Here is a 27,670-nt window from a genome sequence, read left to right as displayed (position 1 = left end):
TAGAAGATACAGGAAACCAAGAAACATGTCAATACCATGACAATACATTCAGCAAAACACCAGATCGTGAGAAACTGACAAATGGCCCATATTTTTCAACAGTTAAATTGTAATGGAGGAAAAAAAGAGATGGAGGGGAACCCTAAAGATTAAGAGAGACTTAATAGGCCTATTAACAACTTCAGTGTATGTACCTTACTTAGATTTTGATTAAAATAAATTATTCAAATATATTATGAGACAACTTAGAACTTTAAACGCTGACTAATTATTTGATGATATTAATGATGTATTGGTATTGTTTAGGTGTTATGATTATGTTATTTAAAAAGGAACTTAATTTTTAGATATAGATGCTGAAGTATCAGATAAAAAATTATAATATGCGCGATAATTTTAAGCAGGGGTGTAGTGAAACGGGTGGAGGTACAGAGAAGAAAAGATTGGCTTTGAGTTATTAATTTTGAAGCTGGATAATGAGTATATGTGGTTTCATTATATTATTTTCTAATGTTTTTTAATGTGTTTGAAATTTTCCCTAATACAAAGGTTGCAGAGAATGAAAGTGGTAATAGTAATAGAAATCAGGACCTCTATGTCTTTATTCTATGCTCTTTTATGGTCATTCTTTAATGAAAGTCAACATTAATACATTGTATTGAAGATTTATAGCAATTTTTTACAATTACTTTCAAGGTTTCTGATGCACATAACATCCCAGGACTTCTGTTTCTCAAAAGCTTGGCCTATCTGAACAAAGGCTCATTAGATGAAGCTTCAAAGGTTGGTTTTTTTCATTCAAACTGAGGTGTTCCATTTGTTTTTTTTAAAGTTATTTTTATTTGGATATGGAATTGACAGATATTCACTTTATAGATTATGGAAGATGTTCTATCTTCTTACCCTGACCTAGCTGAAGCTCATGCCCTGGAGGGTTTTATTCATTTTACCAAAAAGGACTTTCTACAAGCAGAAAAATGGTAAGGATATATAGATTGCTCATAGAATCAAGTCATATTTTAGTTTATTAAATTTTAAAGAAATTCAAAGTAAATGGGCTTGATAAAGATCCAATTTTGTATAAATTTGATGTAAGCTTTATTAGTATTTTAAAGAAATGTATTTAGCAGCCCTGGGCAGTGTGTCTCAGTTGGTTGGAGAGTGGTCATGTAACCGAAAGGTTGCAGGTTTAATTCTCGATCTAGGTTGTGGGTTTGGTCCTCGGTCTGGGTACATATGGGAGGCAACTCAGTGTTTTCTCTCTCACATTGATGATCCTCTCGTTCCCTTCCTCTCTCTAAAAGTAGTGGAAAAATGTCCTCTGTTGAGGATAAAAAAATTTAAAAAAAAAAAAAGGTATTTAGCATGTAACACAAAATTTCCAAGATGGATTTGAAATCTGATTAGCTGGTTATAATGTTCAGTAAGCAAACATATTGTTTGGTATGAACACTTAGCACATTAGACATTAGTAGAGCTAAAGGCCATTGTGCTTTTTAAAGTTACTGTTATTAAAAAACAAATTCTTTATTTTTCTCATGATAATCTGAATCCTAAAGTAATAAATTCAGCATCCTTGAATCACTCAAAAAACTTCAATTGTTTCAACTAGGAGTCTGCTATATCATATATATTTTGATATTTTCTACTTCCTCTTGGTGACTTAGTTTTCAGAGAGCTCTTGAGAAAGATGCTGAAGTTGCTGAATATCATTACCAACTTGGGTTAACATATTGGTTCATGGGTGAAGAAACAAGAAAAGATAAAACAAAGGCTCTTACCCACTTTCTAAAGGTAATATAAGTGCAACTATTCAATTCTTTGTTCAAGTGAATTTATAATAAAATCATAAATAATAATTATATAAGTTAGGTACTTAAAATTACTACTGATCTGTTTGTGTTTACATCTCACACATAAGGTTTGGGAGAATGTTAATGGGTTTTCAAGGAGAAAATTAAGCCATACAAGTATATGAGTTAGTTAATTAAGAATCACATGTTACAGAAAATAAGACATAATATCTGGAAAACAATATTGTTTTTAGGTAATTTCCACTCTAGTTTTATGGGCATATGAGCCTTATGTAATTCTAGATGTTTAACTTTTTGTTATTTAGATGTTTAACATCAAAAGTCTTTCTTATCTTGACTAATAAAAGCAGATTAGTATAATAGTTCTAATTTCACATGTCTTTTAACAAAAATAAATTTTTACACTAATAAGTAGTGACAGCCAGCTTTTATGTCTGTTTTAAATCTTACTTTAAAGGATGTTTTGGCATATTTTTATATATTTAATAAAAGTGTTTCTTTTTAAAAAAAACTATGTATTTTTTGTGTTTTATTTTGAAGGCTGCAAAACTGGATACATACATGAGGAAAGTTTTCTGCTATTTGGGCCATTATTACAGAGATGTAGTAGGAGATAAAAACAGAGCCCGTGGATGTTACAGGAGAGCTTTTGAATTAGATGACTCTGATGCTGAATCTGGAGCTGCAGCTGTTGATTTAAGCATGGAGCTTGAAGAGATGGTATATCTAATAACTTAAACACCTTTGTCTTGTTTTTATGTGAAGTGTAGAAATAGAAACATTTTTATATATGTATACTTGAAAGTTATTATTTTTATCCTTTACAGCTGCAATGGAAATATTTTTGTTGCTGTTTGTAAATTTTCTTTTCTTTGGCAGACATTAAAATTCTCACCATTTATTGTTGAAATTGTAGTTAATTATATACCAATGTAGGTTGAAAAAATCAGAAGTGGTAAATGAAAATACAAGGTCTGTCTATAAGGTATCCAACCATGTAATGTGAAAAATAGAGACATTTACTAAAGAAGATACAAATGCAAGAAACATTGTACATAGGGCAATGATACCTCAGTCCCCTTTAAAGTAGGCACCTTGGGACATCACACAGTTCTCCCAATCGCCATCAGCTGCTCAGTCATATTTTCCTGAATCTGATCGACAGTCTGAAATCTTACTTTTCAAAGGTGATTTTAAGTTTTGGAAAAGCCAGAAGTTACAGGGTGCCAAAACTGAGCTAAAGCGGGGCTGAGTCACCTGGGTGATTTGATGTTTTGCCAAAAAACTCTGCACAAGAGACATGTGATGCACGAGCTGGTACACTGTCATGATGAAGTTGCCAGTCACCTGTTGCCCATATCTGCAGCCTTCTGAATCATCTGAATAGTTTCCATGGAGGAATGTTCAAACCTAACGCAAAATTTGATGCAGATTTGTTGCTCTACTTGCTCAGTCATTTTGAATGCCGTGGCCCCACAGTGCACAAGCTCACTCAATGGCACCTACTGCCCCCACTGACTAGTACAGTGAAGTCACCATTTTTCATGCATGCACATTCCAGTCCACTCACGTTGGCTGCCAGGTTACAGAGGTGTGGTGCAAACTGTTCTACTTATATTAACAATGGCTGGACTTTCTCTGGGTGGACATCGTATATTCGAGTACTTTACGTAGCTGTTCTGAATTTTATGATATTTGATATCTCTAATATTATTTCTTTCTTCTTACTAGGAAACTGCCCTAGCTATCCTGACAACAGTAACTCAAAAGGCGAGTGCCGGAACAGCAAAATGGGCCTGGCTTAGGCGAGGACTATACTATTTGAAAGCTGGTCAATATTCTGAAGCAGTGGCTGAGTAAGGCACCTAATTGTATTTAAACTCTGTGAGATAGCCTAGTGCTTTCTTCAGTTAAACTCTTTATTTTTACCCAAAGTGACCTTTACAGGTTGTTGCCTCATACCAGGTTGTATTTTGAGGGAAGAAATAGCAAGATTTGTTTATGGTTGATTGGTTCTTATTATCTGCAAGGCACTGGAATTGCAAAAGTGGATTAAATGATATCCTGTTGTTAGGGAGATAGCCAATCTAGTGAAGTCTTAATAGTATTATACCTATAGTAGATTCTTGTTAGAAACTTAAGGAATGATATAAGCCAAGGTTATTATCTTTGTTCTCACACTGACATATATTGTTTTTGGGCAGGGGATACATTTGGCCACTTGAAGGGCATTTGGAGCAGCTCATTTTTAGTTATTTGGTTTGAGCTACACTGAAGAGTAAATAAAATACATTTGAATCAAGATAAAGTTGTTTTGCTCTGTCCAGAGCTCAGTTGGTTAGGCATCATCCTGCAAACTGAAAGGTCATTAAGTTGGATTCCGGGTCAGGGCACGTGCCTGGGTTGCAGGTTCAGTCCCCAGTCGGGGCACATGTGAGGGGTACTCAGTCAATGTTTCTTTCTCTGTTTCCTCCTCTCTAAAAATAAATAAATAAACTTTTTAAACAAGATACAATTGTTCTAAAATATGTTAATATCTAGAATACAGGCATTAAGTTTTTTTTCCTGGAAATGGAATTTAGTCATATTTAAAGCATGCTTGTTATTCATGTTTGTTTGTTTTTTTAAACTGTGATAATTTCTATTTTGATAGGATTGATGTGAGTTTGTAGACTGTGATGAGGCATACTGAGATATATAGCTGTTCTGGTATGGTAGCAAAGTGAAATTTTTCCAGATAGTCAAGAAAAGAAATTCTGGTCAGCACTTCTTCAGAAAAATTATTTTGTTCTTATTCATTCAAAGTTTATAATAAAATTTCTTAGTATTAAAAATATTCAGGTTATAAAAGGATATACCTGCTTTACCACTTTTATATATAAAAGGAAGCATGGATATGTAGATTCAGTTGAATTATTTATTTTATATTTTCCTTTCAGATGTAGAAGTAGTTCTATTACTTTTAGTTCTCTTACTTTCTTGAAATTTTAGTTTACAGGCAGCATTAAGGGCAGACCCAAAGGACTTCAATTGTTGGGAATCATTAGGAGAAGCCTACCTAAGCAGAGGTAGCTATACAACAGCATTGAAATCTTTCACAAAAGCCAGTGAGCTGAACCCAGAATCCATCTACAGTGTGTTTAAGGTTGCAGCAGTACAGCAAATCCTAGGCAAATATAAGGAGGCTATAGCTCAATACCAACTGATCATTAAAAAGAAAGAAGATTACGTGCCTGCTTTGAAAGGTAATTGTTTTTAATAGTTCCTTTCACTTTTACGATACTGAAGTACAAAGTCCTTGAGTGGATTTCCTGAATGCATTGAACAACTTGAAAAAGGATTCTTTAGTCTACAGTAAACATCCAGTATGAACCTCTTAAGATATAGCTTGTTATATAGATTTGAATATAGAAACATCAATCTTGTTTCATAACAATCAGTAAATAGTAATATAATAGAGATTTAACTTTTAAGCAAATTATTATGATAGATATTGGATCTAAAATAGATTTCCAAAACAGGAGTTTTGTTTGATATGAATTTATTTGAAGTTTATTCTAAGTATCATTTACATGTTTTAACAACTGCAACCTTACCTGATTTTAGGTTTGGGTGAATGCCATCTCATGATGGCAAAAGCAGCTCTAGTCGACTATCTTGATGGGAAAGCTGTAGACTACATAGAGAAAGCACTGGAATATTTTACTCGGTTAGTATTATTCTTATTATTCATTGTGTTTATTTTCTTAGTATTATAATAAAGCCAAATTTAGAATAAATTCTACATAGAATAAAGAAATATTCTATGTTATTTTATTAGGTATAGTGTTCACTATTCAGAATATTAAGCATAAAGAAAAACAGACAAACCAATTCTAGAACATATTCTAATACATATTGTAGTCATCTTGCACTGGGGAAAGGTACGATTTCTTGCTCTTAAGTGGGTGACTTGCTGGGCACATGGGAAAGGGTGGAAGAAAGAAGCCATCTGCTAGTGGAGCAGCATTAGTGTTCTTTCAGGAGGCCTAGAAGTGTATCTAGAATTGGAATGATCGGAAAATAGGGGCTTCAGGTTCACAATATGCTTTACATCAGTGCTAATGGCTTATTTTAAGCTTAATGGTAGGGCCACAGGTAAAGGGAAATAAATAGCCTGATTGCTTCTGGAGAGAATCTGTGTAGGAAAAAACAATGATGTCTAATACAAGAAAGGATTCAGAAAAATTTGAGTAAATTTTATGTTTTATAGAACTGTAAATTCATTGCCTTGGTAAAAGTGTTACTTGTGGTAGATGGCTTTAAAAAGTCTACAAATTAGACATACATTTGAATTTTTTTTTTTTTTTTGCTCTTAAACATTTTTCTGTGCTTCCCTTCCTTTCTTTTCCTATTTGTCTTCTCTGTTGCCTCTTGATTTGCTTGCTCTAAGATTGCTTTGCTTTGGATATGAATCAGATATGAAATGAAAACCTTAGCCCTTTTTCTCCCACTGATTTTTATTGCTACTGCTCAAGTCTCACATAATATAGCTCTTTATAGAGGGGGAGGTATTGTGAAGAAGGCATACTTTGTTGGAACTATATTTAAGAGTAAATGTGATGATACTTGAGCTAAAAATACTGCCTTTCTTAGCTTGGGGAATTTTGTTCTGGAAAGCATGTAACGCTCACAACCAATTATAAGGAGGTACATAAAACTTTAAAAGTGATCATTTCAAAATTTATATTTACTTCTCTAATTAAAAGTGCACACTACCACAATACTTATGTAATGAGATAGAAGTTATTTCACTTCACATATATTTTATTTTTTATTGAACTTAAAAGGAGATTAGTGTATAGATGGTTAAAATCACTTGTTTCTTTTCTTTTATGTCTGTTTTTAATTTTTCATGCTGTCAGTTTTAGAAATTATGCAAAGATATTTAGGAAAAAGAACTAGAAATAGTGTTGTCCTTCCTCCTGGTCCTCACAAGGGGCTTTCAGTGATAGCTGCAATAATTAATCTTACTTTCCTTGAAGATGTAGGAAAATTAATTTTGGCCGGACTCCATGAGTAGAAAAGGCAATGAAAAATGTTCCATCTGCTTGTCCATCTGCCAGTTACATAGCTGTTTGTGACAGCTGATTATCAAGATTTAGCTTAAATGAAATTGCTGGGTTTTATTTATAAGATCTTGAGAAGAAAAAAATGAAGAGAAATGTATAGCTGAGATTTTCCTCATTCTAAAAAGATATTCCCTTTATCATCATAATTAATTTTCTGTTTACTTTTTGAGTTTGTCCATTCAGTCCTACTTGCTTCAATAAATACTATTTTTCACAATTTTATGTTTAGGTTTTTGGTATTGGTTTCAGAGAGTAATAATCCTTTGGACCACCAAATATATTTGGTATGTCCTATGTTTACTAGTCTTTTTTTTTTTTTTTTGAAGATCTGAAGGCAAAACCTTGAGTTTACAGTAATGAGTGTTAAGACAGTTATCAGCTTTACTGCTTGATTATTGTCCAAACAAACACAAAGACCATAGTTTCTAAAAGGTCAATATTAAAGGTAAATTGGTTCTGAAAAAACTTATTGATATATTTATGTAATTTCTGCTACTTCTAACAAAAATAATGAAGAGTATCAAAGAAATGTTTGTAAAATTTCTGGCACTTAAAACAATCAATTCCTTCTCTTTCTTTTCCTTCCTTTCTTCTTCCTGTTAGGGAGGTGATAAGATATAATTCAGTTAAAAGGAATTTAGTAAATCATTCACCGCACTTAATTAAGGAAGTAGGTCTTAATCAGGATTATATGTATAATTTTTTTGTTTTAATTTTAAGTAGTAGTGAGGGAGATAAAGTCTATACTTTTTTGGTTATAATTTAAAAGAATCACATTTTTTTTCCAGGGCTCTGCAACATCGAGCTGATGTGTCTTGCCTTTGGAAGCTGGTTGGGGATGCTTGTACCAGTCTGTATGCTGTCTCACCATCTAAAGTGAATGTTAGTGTTTTAGGGATCCTTCTAGGTCAGAAAGAAGGAAAACAAGAATTAAAGAAAAATGAGCTCCTTCACCTTGGAGGAAGGTAATTTTACAAAGGTTGCCAGAGAATGACATTCAAATTGAATTAGGATGTTGTAACAAAACATAATATTCACTTCTATATTTCCATAGGTGTTATGGGCGTGCATTAAAACTGATGTCTACATCTAATACGTGGTGTGATCTTGGAATTAATTATTATCGCCAAGCACAACATCTGGCAGAAACAGGCAGCAACATGAATGACCTTAAAGAATTGTTGGAGAAATCATTACTTGTATGATTTTGAGAAATTTTTTTATAAATTTAAAAAAGAGCTAAGTACTTTTCCGAAAGATGTTTTTGATAAAGTAAATACTGTAGTGATTTCTCATAAACCACTTTTATCTTGATGTAAATGTTGATATTCAAAGAAATAAAAATTAATCTAATTTTACTTTTCAGTGTCTGAAAAAGGCAGTAAGACTCAACAGTAATAATCACTTATACTGGAATGCTCTTGGTGTGGTTTCATGTTATAGTGGTAAGAATCGCATAACACTTCAATAATTTTAGAATATTGCTTATTTCAGGTAATAAAGTTGAGTTTCATCAAAGTCTGTATTTTTCAGGTATTGGAAATTATGCCCTTGCTCAGCACTGTTTCATCAAATCAATCCAGTCAGAGCAGATTGTGAGTGTAATGTGTCTATCTATGAAAAGAACTTCAAAATTTAGTGTTCATTATTTTCTGACACTTCCATGTAGATGAGGGACCTAATTTTTATACATATACGTGTTTTTTAGAATGCTGTTGCATGGACCAACTTGGGAGTGCTATATCTTGCAAATGAAAAGATTGAGGTAAATGCATTATCTCTTCTGTCATATTAAAAGTAAAAACTTTTTATATATGATCTCTTTGTAATAATAATAGCTCAGCTTCTTATGGAGAAATACTTTGTACATTGTTATCTGTCCAGTATGCTCTCTAATGAATGTGTAAGATTTGTTTTCCTTTCGACACCACTCAAGAAATTTATGGTTTTATAATTATGTTGGTTTTTCATTTAGAGATTAAAACAATTCTACTATGAATTATTTGGATTTTTTAAAAAAAATCTGTACACATGTAAGAGGCATCCCATGTAGGTAGTATTGGGGTTAGGGTGATGGAATATAGGGGGGAGTATTCTCTATCAACTGAATTTAACATTTGCATGGGTGATTTAAATTGGCTTTAGCAGATATTATAACCCCTTTATAATCCACATGTAATTTGGCATACTAGAGCAGTTATACATTAGAGACCTCGGTGTGTGTTTGTAGAGTATAGTGAGAAGTTTCTACAAATATACAGATAACATATCTGTACTGGTTTGTGTTTCAGCAGTTATATTGATTATCATCCTTTTAAAATAGCATTAGTAATATTCTTAGGACTACATTAAGTCACAACAGAGATTGCTTTAGAAGATTGTAATAGAACAAAGGAAAATATTAATGTGAACCTTAAAATATGTGAAAGTATTTTTTAAAAATGTATGCAAGGCGCCCTTAACTGTGTGACTGAGTTGGTTGGGCATCAACCCACAAAATGAAAGGTCGAGGGTTCGATCCCCAGTCAGGGCACATGTGTGGATTACCAGTTTCAGTCTCCAGTCAGGATGTGTACGAGAAAACAGCTGATGGATGTTTCTCTCCCTCTCTCTCTCCTTCCCTTCCCTCTCTCTAAAATTAAATAATTAAACATTTAAAAATAATTTATACAAAGCAAGGTCTTAGTTAATAAACCATGAATATGGTTTTTATGATAGCGTGACACAGTTGCCCATTCGCTTAATTTTTTAGAGAAAAAATAGGACTTTTCTGCCACATGTAAATTATTGCCTTTTTGCTGGGTCCAGAACCCCTAACCTGTAGAGAAATGCATTGTAGCCAGGACTGTTCTGGTGGAACACTGTTTTAAACATTGCTAATTGTGCTTAAACAGTTTAGGTTCATAGTGTTTATGTTGATAAGCCTGACTTTCCTTATATTTTATGCTTTTTAAACATAAATAATTTAATACTAAATTTATGAAATGACTTGATGTATTATTTTCTTGTTTTTTATTTCCAGCAAGCTCATGAAGCTTTCAAAATGGCTCAATCTCTTGATCCATCTTATTTAATGTGCTGGATTGGACAAGTAAGATATGTAACATTTTAGTTATTAATAATTCTGTTGATATAAAGTGGTATAAATAACCTATTAATATAACAATGATAATAATGATCACAGGTAACATTTGAGAGCTTACTTTTTGCCAGCCACTATGCTAGGCTCTTTGTTACATTATTTCAGTTAATCTTTCATCAGTCCTTTGAGTTGGTGGTAAACTTTTTATAATGTGGAAATTGAAGTTCAGGCAATCTAATTATCACACCCACAGTTATACAGCTCGTAATGATTGCGCTTTGACTTGGGGGGTGGGGGGGACTTTGAACCTCATCCGTCTGCCATTATTATGCTTAAAAAATAAACCAAGAGCTCTCCTAATGCACATTTCCCCACCCCGCTGTCATGAACATTTATAAAGATCCTCTTGATTATATATTCTCATTTTCTGTAAAATCTTCATAATTTGGTTTGGTACTTGTATATATGAGTCTCCCCCCTATCGCTTATCCCTCCCCCACTCGCCACCCCCCCCACCCCCCAGATTTAGATTCTTATACTACTAGATAGGAATCAGGATACTTGGTTAGTAATCTGAGTCTAGCAGTAATTTTTTTTACCTTCATAAAACTGTTGGATTTCAATTTTTTTCACCTGAAAAAGGAGGAGATTAGAAAGAGTAGCCTCTAAGACCAGTGTCGTTGAGAAATTGTAATGAATTACTAAGTGGTTCATTTTTTTTTTTTAATTTTGTTTTGGCTCAGAGAATAGTAGAAACATCACCCGTATCAGAAAAATCATAAATCTGGGTTTTGATATTTTTTATTGTACTTTTAACTCTTGGGTCTGATTCTAGTTAATTGGTGAAGCAAACAGAATTAAGGCAGACTTCTTTTCCCATTAACTGTGGTAGCATTTGGGAACAATGGCATTACTATACTAATCTCTGTGTAAGTTATTGGACACAGGGCTCTCAAGGACTTGCATTCCTCACTGCCCTAGGGGCGATGCTGCTGCTGGACCAAGGACCCACCTGAGCAGCACTGCTCAGGTCCATGCATCTCAGATGCTATCAGGAAAAGTACATGTATTTTCTTATTTTTTTAATATTTTAGTTCTTAAAAATAGTTTATTTCAGGAAATAACTGGTAGATTTAATTAAAGTGGTAACAATAGAAGTGAAACTTATTATTAATTTCTTAATAATATTAATAATATATGATATCTAAAAAATCCTGATTTCTTATAAAAGATAGATGAGCTTGAAAGTGATTTTAACTTATTACATAGTCTGTAAAGTCAACAGCATAGTTATAATATTTAAAATTCTGAAGCAGTTTTAAAAATAAATATTTTGTGACTTGAACCCATATCTATAGAAACTAGGGGTGAGCACCACCTTTTAAAAATGCTATCCCAGTGACTCTCAGTGATGCTGTGATGAAGAACCCTATTCCAGACAAATATCAGTATGAATAAATCCAGGGTAAGAGAGGATGAAGAAGCTTACAGATGGAATTTTGAAAGCATTTTTCAGCTTACGTGTCAATTAGTCAGTCATTCATGTCCTCTGAGTCATAGGACTACGGTAGCCAAGACTGCAGTAGAAATAACTTTGCTTTTCCACTCATGTACTGATGGAAGCACAGCTTTAAACCTTTATTTTTCCAGTTTCATTGATGATGATGATGGTGATGATGATTATGATATCATAATGACTTCTCTTAGACACATGAAGAAACTTTTTTTTCTTTTAGGCTCTAGTTGCAGAGACTGTTGGAAGTTACGACACCATGGATCTTTTCAGGCACACTACAGAACTCAGCATGCATGTAAGGCTTTGAGCATTTTTCTTGAGGATTCATCAAGAGTAAAGTTTTCAACCTTTTTGAGAAAATGAATACTTAGTGGTATCAGCTGTTGATGACAACATTTGTCTCTACTCTTTATTCTTTCTTAAAAGCAGAGGAGCTGTCTTTAATTAAAGAACTTCTTGTATTTATCTTCCTGTCTTTCAAGATCTGATGAAGAAATGACATTGGCTTTTTTTTTTTTTTTTTGGTTTTTCAATTACAGTTGTCCCCTTTTCCCCTAATTTCTCTCCCCCACCCAACCCACCCCCTCTCCCGCAATCATATCCCTCCCCGTTGTCCATGTCCATGAGTCTTTTATACAGGCTCTTTAATTAAACCCTTCCCTTACTTATCCCCCTTCTCTCCCTCTTCCCTCCCCCCTATTGACTGCTATTCTGCTCTTTGTTCTATTTAGTTCCTTTGTTTGTGTTGTTCTTTAGTTTCCTGTATTAGACATTGGCTTTTTGTAGATACAATAGTCATGTAGTGTAGAAACTGAGACTCTAGAAAAAATATATTTAAAATACGTAGTAGACTTGGTTAACATTTCTAGCTTATTTATGAAAGTGTTCTAGAATTCTTTTTGATTGGTAATTATTACTTTGAACTATGGGAATGGTGCTGAGAAGAAGCAAACTAACCCATCAGGCAGGGCTCTGTTTTCTGCACTTAATTTATCCCATTTGATTCAAGTGACTTAAATATAGTCTTAGCTGTGTTTTATCAGAGTGACCCTGTATAAGCACTTACAGTTGACTTCAAGAAAACTAAGATGTGATGTTTACTGTATTGAAGGGTATTGTTTCATTTCTTAATTTTTATTCACATATTTATGTCTGTTAACTTTGGCTTTTTTAAAGACTGAGGGAGCAATAGGTTATGCATACTGGGTCTGTACAACATTGCAAGATAAAAGCAACAGAGAAACAGAGTTGTACCAGTACAACATCCTCCAGATGAATGCTGTCCCAGCAGCACAAGTTGTTTTGAGTAAATACATAGGTAAGGCACCTAGTTATAATGGGAAAATGTTTTAATAACTGTTGAAATAATTTAATGAATTTTTAAAAATTAGTTAATTTCAAATTAAATATTAGTGTTTCTTCAAGGCATGAATTTTCCTTCCCCAGTTGCCAAGTAGTCTACTTTTAAAACTTTAGTAAGGACTTTTGAAGAGTGATGAAATGTTAGCTAATTACTCAAGATAAAAGTGATTTCCATGTTGTAGTGGAGAGCGTTTGGAGCCTAAATGGCCTGAGTTATTTCTGTTCTAGCTCTGCCATTTACTTTTCTACAGTTTTAGGCTAAGTATTTTATTTCCTTTAACTTCTCTTAACTTTGGAAAGTAGAGATAATATTACCTAGGTTGTAGAGATTTGAGAATTAAATGAGATAATATGTTTTTAGTTCCAAACCCAATGCCTTTAATCTCCCACTTTAATACCTGATTTTTCTTTAAGATACTGGAAAAATATGTTTAGGCTTAGGAAAAGGACAGAATGGTAAAGTTTTATTAACCTTCTATTATAATAATTTCCTTTCTTTAATAAAGCTACTATTGAATTTTAATCTCTACTCCATTTATTGGTCATAATAAAACCTTGGTCATACTACCAAATTGAGTTTTAGTTTTCCTGCCTTTAACAAAATAATGAAAATATTGACTGCTTAGGGTTTAAATAAGGTGAATTATACAAAATGTACAGAGTACCTGACATATCCTACTTGCTCAAGAAATGTTAATTTTATTAGCAACATTTTATCTTTTGGCAAAATTCTTACAAAAGCAAGGAGTTTAAGCAAGAATATTGGCAGTCGAATAATAAAACGAATCAGATAAATTATGAAAAGCAAAGAGAAAATACCTCATCATAGATAGTGAAAGGATTGTAATACTCTTCCTGCATTGACCCTGGGCACTTGAGTAGAAGCACTTACCAGATAGTCTACTACAAAACAGCACTTTGGGGCATCGACATGTTATCAGTGTGCCTGAATGAGTGACTAATGAATACCTAGCGCCTCTGAGAAAGTGTATGATCAGAGATTTTATTGCTAGGTTTCCTTACAGAATGGGTAACATTTATAAAGGGTTTATATAAAGAGGTAAATCTTTAGCTTTCTGCAAAGTTCAAGTACTTAGAACAATGAACAAATCATTTTCTGACAGTTTACTTAGTTACATTTTTAGCTCTATAGTGGAGTCATAGTGATAACAAGTTCATTTAATAAATTCAACTACATGTGCTTAACCAAAAATAAGTAAGTAAATTAGAAGAGAACCAAGGGAGACTATGGAGAGAGTCCAGTCTGTTCACCCAGCCTGCTGACTGCCTCCAGATGCCTGTGGGTGGCAGGCATGGACCTCTGACTCCTTTTGATTTAGTCTTGGCAACCCTCTCCTTGGGTGGTAACTTTGTGTGGTAACTTTAGGGTTTTCAAGAATAACTCAGTGTGATTTTTAACTTATGCTCTGATGTTAGAACCCACCCATCACATAAGATATGACCACACTATCTTTTGTTAAACAATTTAAGGGATTTGAAGGCTTGCTTCCCAGTACAGTACAGCTTTAATTAGATCAGATGTTTTTCTTTTTTGCCCATCATTAGATGTATGATGTTTTTTGACATTAAAATTTCAAAATACTGCATTGGCAATGCCAAAGTCATACTCTATTTCTAGTATACAAAACTGAGTTAATTTTTAAAAAAACACATAGCAATTGGAGCACAACCATCAACAAAAATTGTTGCTAAAATTAATCACAGAAAGATTTAAGTGATTAGCCAAATAACTGTATTTTTCTTATAAATTTAGTCAACAGTTTTAACATGAGGTACATTTTCAAATTATTATGCAATTTGGGATAAAAATGCTTAAACTTTAAAACATCAAGTAGATAATAACTATAAATGTTATTCAATAATTTAGAAGAATGATAAAATGATTACTGGTATTTTATAGTCAAGGTAATCAGACTACTGTTCTTAACAATGCCAGTGATCTCGGGAGATAAGTTGGTATTTAAAATATTGAATAAATTAAAAATAAAACTAATATTTTACAAACACAACCATTATGTGCATATAAATAAAAGATATTTTTGGATTTCCAGAAAGAATTCCGAATTACGCCCCAGCCTTCACAATGCTGGGTTATTTAAATGAGCATCTACAGCTGAAAAAGGAGGCAGCAGCTGCATACCACAGGTAAACTCTGCACGTAATGGGGCTGTCATCCTTATTTGTCAGCCAGCCTTTTAACATTTCGCCTCATTCTCATGAAAATACTAAATAAATATTAATACATGTATTTATTCAGAGAAAAAATCAGAGCATTATATATTTGTTTGAATCCCTGCGTCCACTATATGTTTATCCATTCAGTAAGTACTTGGTGAACTGCTTGCATGTCAGGCAGTGTCCTTAGCCCTGGCAGGTGAGCAGTGTTAAAACAGACACAGGCCCCTTTCTCATGGAGCTCCTGCTCTGGTCAGGGGAGACACATGATCAGCTAATAGACGTCTCTGAGGGTAATGATTGCTAAGAAAGAAAATCAAAGTAAAGGACCTGAAACTACAGAGCAGGCAGTGAATTTGAGGTGTGTTTTAAGAGGGGTAGGTTTGCAAAGGAGGCAGTTGAAGCCTAGCCTGAGCAAAGGGAAGCCACCAGCCATTTGGTTTTCAGGACAAGAGCGTTCTAGGCAGAAGGACCAGCAAGAGCACGAGCTCCGGATCAGGAGTGGCGTTAGCATGTCCTAGACCCAAGGACAGTGTGCTCAAGTGGAATGACCAGTCAGGAGAATGGTAGGAAAGGAAGTCAACTTGAAGTTTTATTCTCTAGAAAATAAGAAAATAGCTGTCGATCTCGTGAGGACCAGATGAAAAGTTGAAAGACCTGATTGCCTAACCTCTGAGGTACATCCTTGCCCTCAGTCTAAATAAATAAATTTTTAGAAGAGGCCTTATTAAGTGAAAACATAAATAATTGAGGTGTCCTAAATACTATGTCACTTTTTAATGGATCTCTGTAGTTCAAAGGAGTAATCACAAGATGGTACTGGAGGCTGTATAATAAAGAAGTTATTTTTTCAGGTGTATGTGGAGAGAGGTTTATGAAAAACCACAATTCTTTTTCTTTCATCATCATAGTGAACTTACCAGTAAACAAACTATATAAATAGGATAGAATACAACAGTATGCAGAATTTTTAAACAGAAAACTAGATAGCTTTAGGGTACTCACTACTTTTGGAGGGTACATATTATAATCGCACATATTGTGAATCTGACACTGGTTATACCTTCAGCCTAAAATGGTAACTCCACGGTCACTTGGATACACATCACTCTTTCTTAACTGATCACTGCTGTGGTTTTTGGCCTTAAACAAGTATTTGAGGCTTGAAAATACAAATTAGGTATAAATCTAAGCAGCAGTATAGTTTTTAATATAATACTGTGTTTTAGATTTCTCTGGCAAATATTTGTTTTTCCTATAACATCAGGGGGAGTAGAAGCTTTCCTTAATATTTTTTCCTGGCTAATCCTCTTTAAAAAGAAAAGAAAATAAACAAAATCTTACTAAGTATTCCACTCCTTTTGATTGTTAAGACATTTCCCTGCTTTTACAAAGGGGACTGAGCACGAGAAGGTAAAAATCTGGTCTGTCAGCAAGTTGGTGTGTGTATTAATTCTAAGTCTCTAAGGGCTCCTGGTGATTTTTCCCTTTTCTGAACTCAGTATTGATCAAATATGTTTCTGTACTTAACAAGTAAAGGCACATGGAAGCACTTAATTTCCTGGCTTCCCAATTCAAACTACTAGTATGTAAATACTTTAAAGAGTTTTCTATATAGTTCAAATATGTCAAAACTTAAAACATCAATATAGTTGTTTTTCCATATTTAGATTAAAACTTTTGGAATATCTAAAACTCAAGTATGATAAATAGTTTCACTTGAGAGGTTCACTTTACTAAAGTAATTTTCCTGACAATCTAAAAGTCTAAGTATTAAGTGTTCTTTCATGGTGCCAATTTAATAGAATATGAGTAAGTGTTATAACTAGTATTAAAGAATTAGTAGAATTAAATCCCCCCCCCCAAAATCTGTTGATTATGTTAATGAAAGTAAGAATGCTATTGCATAAAGATAATTTAATATAACTTTTTTTTTTTTTTTTTAAGGGCAATGTTGTTGTTACAGAATGCAGAAGACAAAGTTGGATATAATGATACAATTAGAAATTATGGCAGGTTGTTATGGTAAGCATATTTTTCCCATTAATTCTGTGACCTACTAGATTTTTCTGGTGAAAGCTATGGGACTAGTGAGGTGGTGACCAGTTTCTGGAGCAGTGGGCTGGTAACTTTCCCTCAGGATACATAATTCCCAGAATCAAAGGCTGTGTTAAGTTTCCTGTACCTGTAACAATAGCTAACCCCAGTGTGCTTTATGAGGAGCAGGTTTAGAATTGATGGTTGTGGACTACGTAAGAGAACATTTGGAAGAGAGGCAGTTGCTGTCTCTAATAGTAAAGCTTAGTTAATTGGAAGAATTGGATTTATTCTGATTTCCTGTATACGTTTTTAGAGAATGGACATTAGGAATTTGGTAACATTCTGAATTACTTTGAAATAGTACATAAAAATTTCCATGTATGTGCGTTTTGGGGGTATAGAGGGAGCCACATAGCTTCTTTCAGATTCTCAAAGATTTCTGATTTCAAAAAAGTGTTTTAAAAAAAGATTAAAAACAAGTCCAGTTGTTTGAGAGGATACAACTAGGACCAGAGAATAGGTGTTGTAGAAGGAAGGTTTTTGATTCAAGGTAAGGAAGCATTTTTCAGGTTGAGAGCTGCTCCCAAATTGAATATATTTATTTATAAACAATCTAAGGTAGCTCTCTTCCCTTCATCAAAATATTTATTAAAATGTGATTTTACTGATTTTTAAATTCTTTCACCTTTATGAAATGAATTTTAGAAGCAAAGGTTGCTGTATTTTTAGTTCCAACCACACCCCCAGGATTAAAAAGATGTTATGAAAATATTTCCAATAATATTAAAAATAGAAAAGTCTTCTGATTATAGTGATGGATACTAAATAAGAATATCAAAGATACAGTGTTTCTGTTGCAGGTAATGCAGCTGAACTTATAATTCCTCTTCATTTTTAAATAAGCAAAACAAGTTATTTTTTGATATTAAGAAGTATTATATTTAGTATCACACATAGCAGTTTCTACTTTCATTCCTAATAAATACAGGAAAGATAACATATAGTTGTATTTGTGGAATTAAAAAAAATTTTATTTAGTTTTGGAAAGAGGGGAAGGGAGCGAGAAAGAGAAGGGAGAGAAACATCAATGTGTGGTTGTCTCTCACACACCTGCACCTGGAGACCTGGCACACAACCCAGGCATGTGCCCTGACTGGGAATAAAACCGGCAACCCTTTGGTTCATAGGGTGGCACTCAATCCACTGAGCCACACCAGCCAGGCCATGTCTGTGGAATTTTAATGTGTCTATGTGCCCTCCAAAAAAAAAAAAAAGAAAAGCAATTGATTTTCAGATAAACTGCATATGAAGGCTAGGTTTGACTCTGACGTAGGTGTTTTATGACTTTTGAAGCTTCTTGAAGATGCTAGAACCACACTTATTTAACTGATGTATTAAGCTTAACAATTTAGAGTTCTGTATAAAATTCAACTTGAAATTATTTTATAATTTGGGGTTTTAATTCAAGTTTGTTTAAAAGAATACTTTGCAATTTAGCAAAACTGGCCATTTTCATGTTATTTAAAAGAAGGAAAGTGTGAAGATAAATCCCTCTATTGCCTCCTATGTGAAATAAGTGGTATACCTTCTATTTTAAGTCTTTTCTATAGCTTTACTCTGATACGTGAAGTAAAAGTTATTAAAAGAAACATGACATAACAATGCCTATATTTTGATGATATAAGCCAAAATTATTTTTTATATTAAAAGTAAGTTATGTTTTTGCTTATTAGTTCCATTGGTGAATATGATAAATCTATCCAGGCTTTTCAGTCAACACCCCTTGAAGAGTTAGAAGACATCATAGGTTTTGCATTGGCTTTATTTATGAAGGGTCTGTATAAAGAGAGCAGCAAGGGTGAGTATGGTTTTTGAAGCTGAAGGGCACATCTTACTTTTCCGGGGCTGAGACGAATTTGATCATGATGTCCTTACATGACCTTACATAAAGAAACATGTAATATTGATATAGGGGTAGGGTTTGCAATGTTTATTAAAATCTGACTAGGAGTTAGGAACAATATTAGGAACTTTTTTATCTGTTTTGTCATTTAGTAGGTTATCATGATGTATAGTTCTTATAGAAGTGTTATGAGTTGAGTTTTATTTTCATTATTTCAATGAGGAAACTGAGCCCAGGATCACTTGTGATTGACATATGAGTTAGCATTTGAAAGTAGGTCTTTACTACTTCATAGTGCTTAAATTCTGATCAATGAAGACCTCAACCATTGTTAGGAATAGTATATTTTGGTTTCTGCAAAAGTGCTAATTGAGTGCATATTCATATATGTGGGCCCAACCTCTATGTGTGCAGCTCATTGAAAAGATCTGTTGTTTGATGGACTTGTTGGTCTGTACATGGGAATTTTGGTGCTCTCTCAGTGGCTGCCGGCCTCCACTTGTTTTGAAGATAGTGACTGAGACCTCCCTCCCTCCAGATTCTGAAGGTAGAAATTAGGGAACGTTACATAATAAGCCTAATGATATCCCCAGAATCACCTTGTAATAGCTAAACCAAATTAGATTATTATAAATTTTTATTCCATCTGCTTGAAATCGAGGGAAAATAAGATAATATTTTAGTTAGATCCTTTTTAAAAAATAGAATTAGGAAAGGAAAAATCCTATAGTTTATCAATCAGGATTGCTTATATATTGTTTTCTTTTTGTTTCTAACCCTATATAACAGCCTATGAGAGAGCCTTGTCTATTGTTGAATCAGAGCGAGACAAAGCCCATATCTTGACAGCTCTAGCAATAACAGAGTATAAACAAGGAAAAATGGACGTAGCCAAGACATTGCTATTTAAATGGTATGTATAGTTGACATCATTGCTTAATATGACCAATTGCTTAAATGTTGGATTCAAATTTGGAGCAATGTAAAATGAAGGTCCTCATTTTTTAAGAACTTTTTGGTGAACAAAAAGATTGGACCCACCTAGTTGTGAACAGATAGTCACGGGTAGAACTGGAGATCACAGTGTAATTCTTAGTCCTGGATCCTTCCAGTTCTTCAGAATTGTCCTGCATGCTATGCTTTATTTATTTTTAAAAAGAGTAATGGATCACCTAATTTAGTAGAATCTTAAAATTTCAATGAAGGCAGTTGTAACTGCTTGTATTCTGGCCTTTTGTATTACTGAAGAGACTTTTTTCCTCTTTCCTTTTCAACTTAAGATGATAAAGTTCATTTAAAGTTGAGTCTTTTTAAAAAAATGCTACTAATGCATTAAAATGTTATCAATATAACTTGTAACTATTTCTATATTTTTGGCATAAATTAAAACTAACAGCCTATGATATATGTGGTTATTTATATGATATTTTTTGACATCTAGAATGTTTTTTTAGAAGGTTGATCTTAATTTCTTCAAAAGCAGTAAGTGATTAATATGTTATTAGACAGTGGTTCTCAATGAGTGCTTTATTGGCAGTTTCAATGGCACAAATCCTCATTGTACAGAATTGTGCCCCCATTGCAGGACGATTACATGTCTGTCCCCCACCTGTTAAATGCTAATGACACTCCTCAGTGACTGTGAAAACCAAAAATTACCTCTGTGCATCTCCAAATCACTGCCCTCCCAATACAACATGTTCAGAGAACCCAAATTTGCAAATAACTTGGGGACAAGAATCATAGATGTTAATATATTAGACACAATTAGGTGAGTTTTTGGTTAAAATAGTAACAAAAATGATTTTGAACATTGATGAAAGTGGAAAAAAATAATAGAATATAATCTTGTCCTTTTCCTCTTCTCTTATAAGAAGGAAAAGATTTTTACTTCCTTGTTTTATGCTGTTGGATTGAGGGCTAGGTATTTTACCTGATTTATGTTTCTTTGTTTTTGATTCTCTGCATGTCATCTTTCAGAGTACCAACTGTTCCCTCTCTGCCCCTTGGCATGTAACTTCCTTGCTATGAAAAATTCAGTTACCAGTTCTTTACTGATTTTGTTTAGCATTCATATGGTGGGAACTAAACAAAGTCCTGGGTGCTTATTTAAGGAGAATGAGAGTAAGTTCAATGTATAAGGGGAAAATACCTGGTTACCAACTTCATAGAATTTATTATGTTGAATAACTGCATCTAAAGTCACTAGAACATGGTACAAGATACATGCAGTTACTGAGTATTCAGCATTTGTAGCTCAATGGGATGTAGTTATTTTGGTAATAATTTAGGTTTTGTATATTAGTGAGTATTAGAGTAGTTTTTTTTTTTTTTTCCTTTTGACACAAGGTGCAGATGAGAATTTCTTTTTTTGCTGTTAGTATTGGGATTTATATTTTACTATGTGCTTTCTTAGTTGTACCCATATACAGTGTGGTTATTTGTAGTGAAAGAAATTGATATTCCATATTTGGGCTTTTACATCTCTTAACCCTTATGTAAAAAGAGTTACATACTATGGATACTCTTAAGTAAGTGGTTAACTCCAGAGCTGCCCATGAAAATTCATGATTTTTTACCTGTTTGTCAAAATTAAATTCTAAGCATTTTGTTTCCCCCTTCCAAAAAACAGTGAAAAGACATAGTGGTAGGTAGATGATATTTTGTAATGTTTTAAAATTTATATTTTAATAAACAGTTTTAAAAGTTTTTGGAAGTTCCTCTGTTTTGTTATGGTACAAAATTCATAATTACTTTGAAAAATACTAAGTTTGTTTGTAAAACTTAGATGTAATGACCAGAAAAGACATTGGCTATTGCTGCTCTGTGAAAGGTCATTGATACTTATAAATGCATCAGATAGTCAGGGAAATTGCTGTCCCAAGAAACCAAGCAATTTTTCTTATATTTGTCCTAAGCTGAGCTTAATTTGGTGAATGTTTAAGTAAATTGCTTTTTCTACTAAATGTTAAATGTTTTAATAGTTACACATTACTGTATTCATGCTGATTGGCAACTAAAAATATATTTATAGCTCTATCTTAAAGGAGCCAACCACAGAGAGCCTTCAAGCCCTGTGTGCTCTAGGATTGGCAATGCAGGATGTTACACTGTCTAAAGCAGCACTTAATGAGTTACTGAAGCACATCAAACAGAACGATGATGATTATCAGAGGTGCCTTCTTACTTCAGCAATTTATGCACTGCAAGGCCACAGTGTGGCAGTGCAGAGACAAGCATCTAAAGCTGTTCACAGGTAAATTCTGTACTTGTTAACTCGGGGTCTATCTAATTATATTTGAAGAGGTGGTCTTTAACATTTGCAACTTACTCAGAATATAAAATGAGGTGGTAAGCATATATACATTTGGAAACCAAAATGCGGTTTTATGAAATTGTCCATGGAGTCAGCTGACTGTATATATTATTTCATCCATGAAGATTTTCTTTAAAAAATTCAGTTAATAGAGATAGAGAACAGCCTTGGCAGATGTGGCTCATTTGGTTAAGCATCGTCCTGCAGAGCTGAAGATCAGCCAGTTCAATTCTCAGTCAGGCCTCATGCCTGGGTTTTGGGCCTGGTCCCCTGTTGGGGGCGTGCAAGAGGCAGCCGATTGATGTTTCTCTCTCACATGGATGTTTCTCTCCCTCTCTTTCTCCCCCCTCCCCCCTTCTCTCTAAAAATAAATAAAATCTTTTAAAAAGAAGGAGCAAGAACAGAAATTTTGCCCCTCCAAACTTTGTTTTAGTATGAAAGCCCATACTAATTTCCCAATTTGTGATATTGTGAGTTTGTTATCTGATACTGTCCATTTTGATGGTTTTAGGAATATTTTGGCCATGTGAGCATTCATTAATGTATTAAAGGTTTGGAAAATAGAAAACTGTTATTACTAACAGCAGTGGTTATTTATTTTCAGCAGTAAAGTATTATGCCAGTAGTTTGTGTTCCTTTCGTAGTTATCTTTTATTTTCTTTGCATACAACATACTACCTTTACTTAACCTTTCTTAATTAGATCACATGGCTTGTAATTATTGCTGATTTTTTCTTATTTTTATAAAGACTGTTGGTGTATAAAAGAGATATAAAATATATGTTTTCTAAAAACTAAGACACTTTCAACCACACATCAACAGTTATATGACCTTGTTTTAGATGTCTAAAGGATTGTAAGCTTAAGTATTAAATAAAATGTTGGTACATTTTATGGTTAAAGTAATGCCCACCTCCAAGCTCTCTGCTTTTGATGACCTTTGTAGTAACCCAGCTGATCCTGCTCTTTGGTCCCTTCTGTCCCGAGTGGTTGCTCAGCATGCTCAACGAAAAGCAAAGGTGAGTAATGTTCTAAATTCTGGCAAAAAAAATAATAATAATAATAACTTCTGATGTGGTAAATAGTGTAATTTTAAAGTATTAGCATTATCATTCTAAAAATAATTAACACAGCAAGAGAATTCTGCCATTTAACCAAATTTTTCATTAGTTATTCAATAAATAGTACATTGACTTCCTTCCATGTACTCTTGTACTGCTCTGGGCATTATGAACAACACAAAGAATTAGGTGGACTCTTTTGAACACATACAAATTACATTAATAACTATGTGATAAGGTTGTGCTTACAATGTCGCCATTTGATAAGCATTAGCTATTGTACTTTTGAATCTCAAAAGATAATTTTACTTAAAAGCTCCTTAAAGATAAGAACAGAAGATCTAGAACACTGCTAATGTTTAAGAATGTAAATCTAAACATAGACTCATTAATTTTTTATACAGGGAATTACAAACTGTATTTTAGTTCATAAAAGCCAGACATTTTCAAGAGTCTAGAAAGTATTTTTTTAACTTCTATGATTAATACGGGCTTTCAATATTGACTTAATTAGTTGGTAAACATTGATAGTAGCACTACTGCATCTGAAAATTCCTGTATCTGAAGTCTATGTGGGCGTGTTTTTGTTTGTTATTCCACTTGCTTTCATGTATGATGGCTTTGTTCTTTGTTTACCTGATTGTATATACTCAAAAATTATTTGTGGAAATAATTTGCAGCCTAGAATTAAGTACTGTTTTATAAGTAGAAATTGTACTTATTTCTGCCAGTTGCTTGGGAGTTCCACCAATCTGGAACCACCTTAAACTAAGTTTAGAGCTTGAGGTTTCTGGACCAAACAGGCTACTATGTGCCTGGGTGTCAAAGTCATTTGAAACCTGGTTTACTTCTGATTCACCTTTAACCTGAGAGTATAGACCCTTGGGGTCTCAGCTTATTTTGATATACATTTCCTGTATAACTCTCCCTTTTTATATGAGTCCTGGACTCTGATTTCTGACCCACTAGCCCATGAGTCCTTCAAAATGAAAATTCAAATTTGTTAGAATCTGCTAATGGCAGAAGTGGCTTCCCTGCTTCTTATCTCTCTGGATTCCAGTTTTGACTTTTAGTTTTGACCTGGTAAGTTCTTAATATTTTCTTAGTTATTCAGAGTTTTTAAGCACATATACATATACATATATACACACATATATATGTATATATGTATGTATGTATGTATTTATATCTTATCCCAGTGCTTCTCAAGCTTTAATGGGCAAATAAAATCACCTGATGGTCTTGTTAAAATTCAGATTCTGATTCACTAGGTGTGGGATGGAGCCTGATAATCTGCATTCCTAACACCTTCCTAGGAACTGTCGATACTGCTGGTATACAGACCACACTTTGAGTAGCGAAGGAGCATTTTTGTATATTTTGTCATTTGATCCCAACACTATATGAAGTAGGAGCAATTAATGTCTATTGTATAGAGGAGGATACTTGAGACATAGATTAAATAACTTGTGCAGATCACAGCAAGTGGTTATGGTGATGGGTCAACTGAGATCCCAGTGCTGGGTCCTCCTCCTGCTCTGCTGTGTTGTCTTTCTTCTTTTTAATCTATCTTCTATTTGTTTTATATTGACATTTAAAAAGTACATTTTTAGCATTCTTTGTGTGCTAAATACAGTTTTGAAAACATTTCTGGTATACTTGTACACTTCTGATATAAAATGAAAACTACAGTATACTTCTGAGTTAAAATGAAATCATTCTATTTCTTTGCCAGATAAAACATCTGATTGAATTTTTAAAAATAAAGTATTTCAAATCAACTTTATGAAAACTATTATACAAATGTTTTGCTCATTTTAGTATTGAGTTGATTATTGAAGCAGTGATGAGCTTCACGGTCCTCTGAACTTTAATTTACTAGGGATTATAGAAGTTTCTAAAATACTATATTTTTGTGGAGAAAATATGTTAGTTTATCTTATATTAGGTTTTGTGGTCTCTTGCTCTTTTTCAATCTTCCATTCTTTCATAATCTGTTATAGATTGTTAGAAAATATGTGCATTTTTTGGTAACACTGTAAAATCATGTAACTTTTAGATATTTAATGGGCAGAGTTGAAATGATTATAGTAAAAATAAGATTTTTATAAAAATATTAAACTTAATATTTTAATAAGTTGATACTTAAGGAGTTTAGAAGCTGTGAATGTGATAAAACAAAATGTTTCAAATGATTTAATGGAGATTTTATCAGTATTAGTTTTTATTATTTTGTGAAAGTTTATGCATTTATTTAAACAATCTTTTTTCCCCCCTATTATAGGGAGGTGCTATAGCAGGAAATGTGGCTCATATTCTGGACTCAAATCATGGAAAGGTTAGTTTGCCCCAGTAAAAGATATGTTCTGCTTGGTAAATAATACTATTATCGAAAGAAGAATTCTTCTTCCTAGGCTTAGGGGTCACATCATATGCAATAAAGTCATACTTTTAGTTACTTTGAAAGTCAGGGAGCTATAAAGAGAATTGCTTAACACCCTTCCTTTCTCTTATGTAGAAGGCATTACTGTACACTGCAATAAACCAGCTGGCTCTGGGGAGCGGTTCAGCAGAAGATGAAAAGAATATTGCACTAAAGACCATTCAGAAGGCAGCTCTCCTTTCTCCAGGTGACTATCAATATAATATAATTTACTTCATTAATTAGGATTCTATTAATCTTTCATTTGTACTTTATAGGCACAAAGTTTGTATTTTTATGAAATTAAACAAGGGAATTTAAAGAAAATATTTGAAGATTTTGCATGTAAATATTTTATTATCTACATTTGGGTAGTGATAATTAAGAGGCAATCAGTTATTGAAGCAGGCTCAAAGGAATAGCTGCTTAAAGATAATTTATTACCTACTATTGAAAATCTGTATTAATGTATTTTCAAGAAGTTTTATTTTTATTTTCTCTCAGGCTTTAATAAGTAAGGTTTACCTATAGCTACTAAATTATTTAATGAGCATACTTAGTTAATTTTATGTGTAGTTAGCTCCTGGAAGATTGGAAATATGTCTTCTGTGGTTAGAAATGTCAAAGTGCTGGCCTCACCTGCACTAGCTTTTCCTAGTTCTAAACAGGTGTGTCATTCATCACAAAAGGTGCTGAAAAGCTGTGTATGGATTGCGTCAGCGTGCTTCTACTGCCACTAGAAGGCTGGAATGTCTAGCAGTGTGGGGTTATGAGATATATTTTCACATAATATTATTTTTACATTCTTTTTAAACACTTTTATTTATTTATTTTTAGAGAGAGGGGAAGGGAGGGAGAAGAAAGGGAGAGAAATATTGATGAGTGAGAGATACATCAATTGGTTTCCTCTTGCATGCCCCCAACTGGGGACCTGGCCTGCAACCCACGCATGTGCCCTGACTGGGAATCAAACTGGCGACCTTTCTGTTTGCAGGCCAACACTCAATCCTCTGAGCCACACCAGCCAGGGCCATAATATTATTTTTAATATGAAATATAGCATTAAAACAATTTATTCCCCCAGACCTCTCCGAAGAGTTGTTAGATCAGAATGCTGTTACTTTTGGCCAGGGACTGTTGGGAAACAAATTATACAAAGAACGGGTTCGATGTTATCTTCACTATAAATTGTAAAGATCCCAACTAAATGCAAAATATCTAACATATCAGAGAATATTTTATAAAACAAACAGACTGATATCCTGTTGTTTAGTATTATTTTCATTTTCAAAATAATCAGAGCAAAAAGAGACCTTAAATATTTGAGTTTGTCACACGTTAGGTATGTTTCTGATTTTTGGAGGTGTTTTCAAGCAAGTATTTGATAGAATTACTCTGAATAATTCTTACTGTAATCCAGTTATAGAAGATCTGTTAGCCTTTGATTGTGTTAAGTGGCATAAACTTCAGAAAGCTAAGATTGCCCTAATAAGGTTCTCTCTAATGATGTTTTCTGATCTTTCTATATTATCTGGAGAAATACGTTCTTAAGGAAACAAAGTCATTATATAACATGTTTAAAAGAGGGACTGAGTGTTGAAAATGAGTACCTATTTGAGATTTGTCCTTGGAATCCAATGAAAGTGAATCTAATTGTAGTTATATATAGTAGCTGTACACTGAGTCCTTGTAGACCTTTAGTTGAATGAAGTACAGTTTTGATAGATGGTACTCCAAGGAATCTTTTCAGAAATTTAAATATAATCCCAAGAATTTAAAACTAAATAGGAGGAAATCCAATTTCTTCTAGATTTACTGCTTCTGTGATATTAGAAGTATTTTTAGCA

General features: G+C 33.4%; 1 protein-coding gene across 1 annotated transcript in view; it reads left to right on the top strand.

The window, feature by feature from the left end:
- Positions 1-27,670, top strand: part of SKIC3 (SKI3 subunit of superkiller complex) — a 76,275-nt gene that overhangs the window by 23,272 nt on the left and 25,333 nt on the right. The window contains exons 11-33 of the mRNA XM_090276500.1: positions 697-783; positions 877-980; positions 1,668-1,794; positions 2,355-2,534; positions 3,546-3,670; positions 4,806-5,059; positions 5,421-5,523; positions 7,714-7,890; positions 7,980-8,124; positions 8,292-8,370; positions 8,459-8,520; positions 8,634-8,690; positions 9,948-10,016; positions 11,744-11,818; positions 12,700-12,841; positions 14,958-15,051; positions 17,029-17,106; positions 18,855-18,979; positions 19,814-19,937; positions 22,059-22,280; positions 23,287-23,359; positions 25,686-25,739; positions 25,920-26,031. Of these exons, the coding sequence (XP_090132626.1) occupies positions 697-783; positions 877-980; positions 1,668-1,794; positions 2,355-2,534; positions 3,546-3,670; positions 4,806-5,059; positions 5,421-5,523; positions 7,714-7,890; positions 7,980-8,124; positions 8,292-8,370; positions 8,459-8,520; positions 8,634-8,690; positions 9,948-10,016; positions 11,744-11,818; positions 12,700-12,841; positions 14,958-15,051; positions 17,029-17,106; positions 18,855-18,979; positions 19,814-19,937; positions 22,059-22,280; positions 23,287-23,359; positions 25,686-25,739; positions 25,920-26,031 (2,668 nt within the window). The remainder of the gene's footprint in view (positions 1-696; positions 784-876; positions 981-1,667; positions 1,795-2,354; positions 2,535-3,545; positions 3,671-4,805; positions 5,060-5,420; positions 5,524-7,713; positions 7,891-7,979; positions 8,125-8,291; positions 8,371-8,458; positions 8,521-8,633; positions 8,691-9,947; positions 10,017-11,743; positions 11,819-12,699; positions 12,842-14,957; positions 15,052-17,028; positions 17,107-18,854; positions 18,980-19,813; positions 19,938-22,058; positions 22,281-23,286; positions 23,360-25,685; positions 25,740-25,919; positions 26,032-27,670) is intronic.

Source organism: Furipterus horrens, unplaced genomic scaffold, assembly GCF_987537825.1.
Source record: "Furipterus horrens unplaced genomic scaffold, mFurHor1.1.pri manual_scaffold_5, whole genome shotgun sequence".
Taxonomy (NCBI): Eukaryota; Metazoa; Chordata; class Mammalia; order Chiroptera; family Furipteridae; genus Furipterus; species Furipterus horrens.
This window is presented reverse-complemented; position numbering and strand designations above follow the sequence as displayed.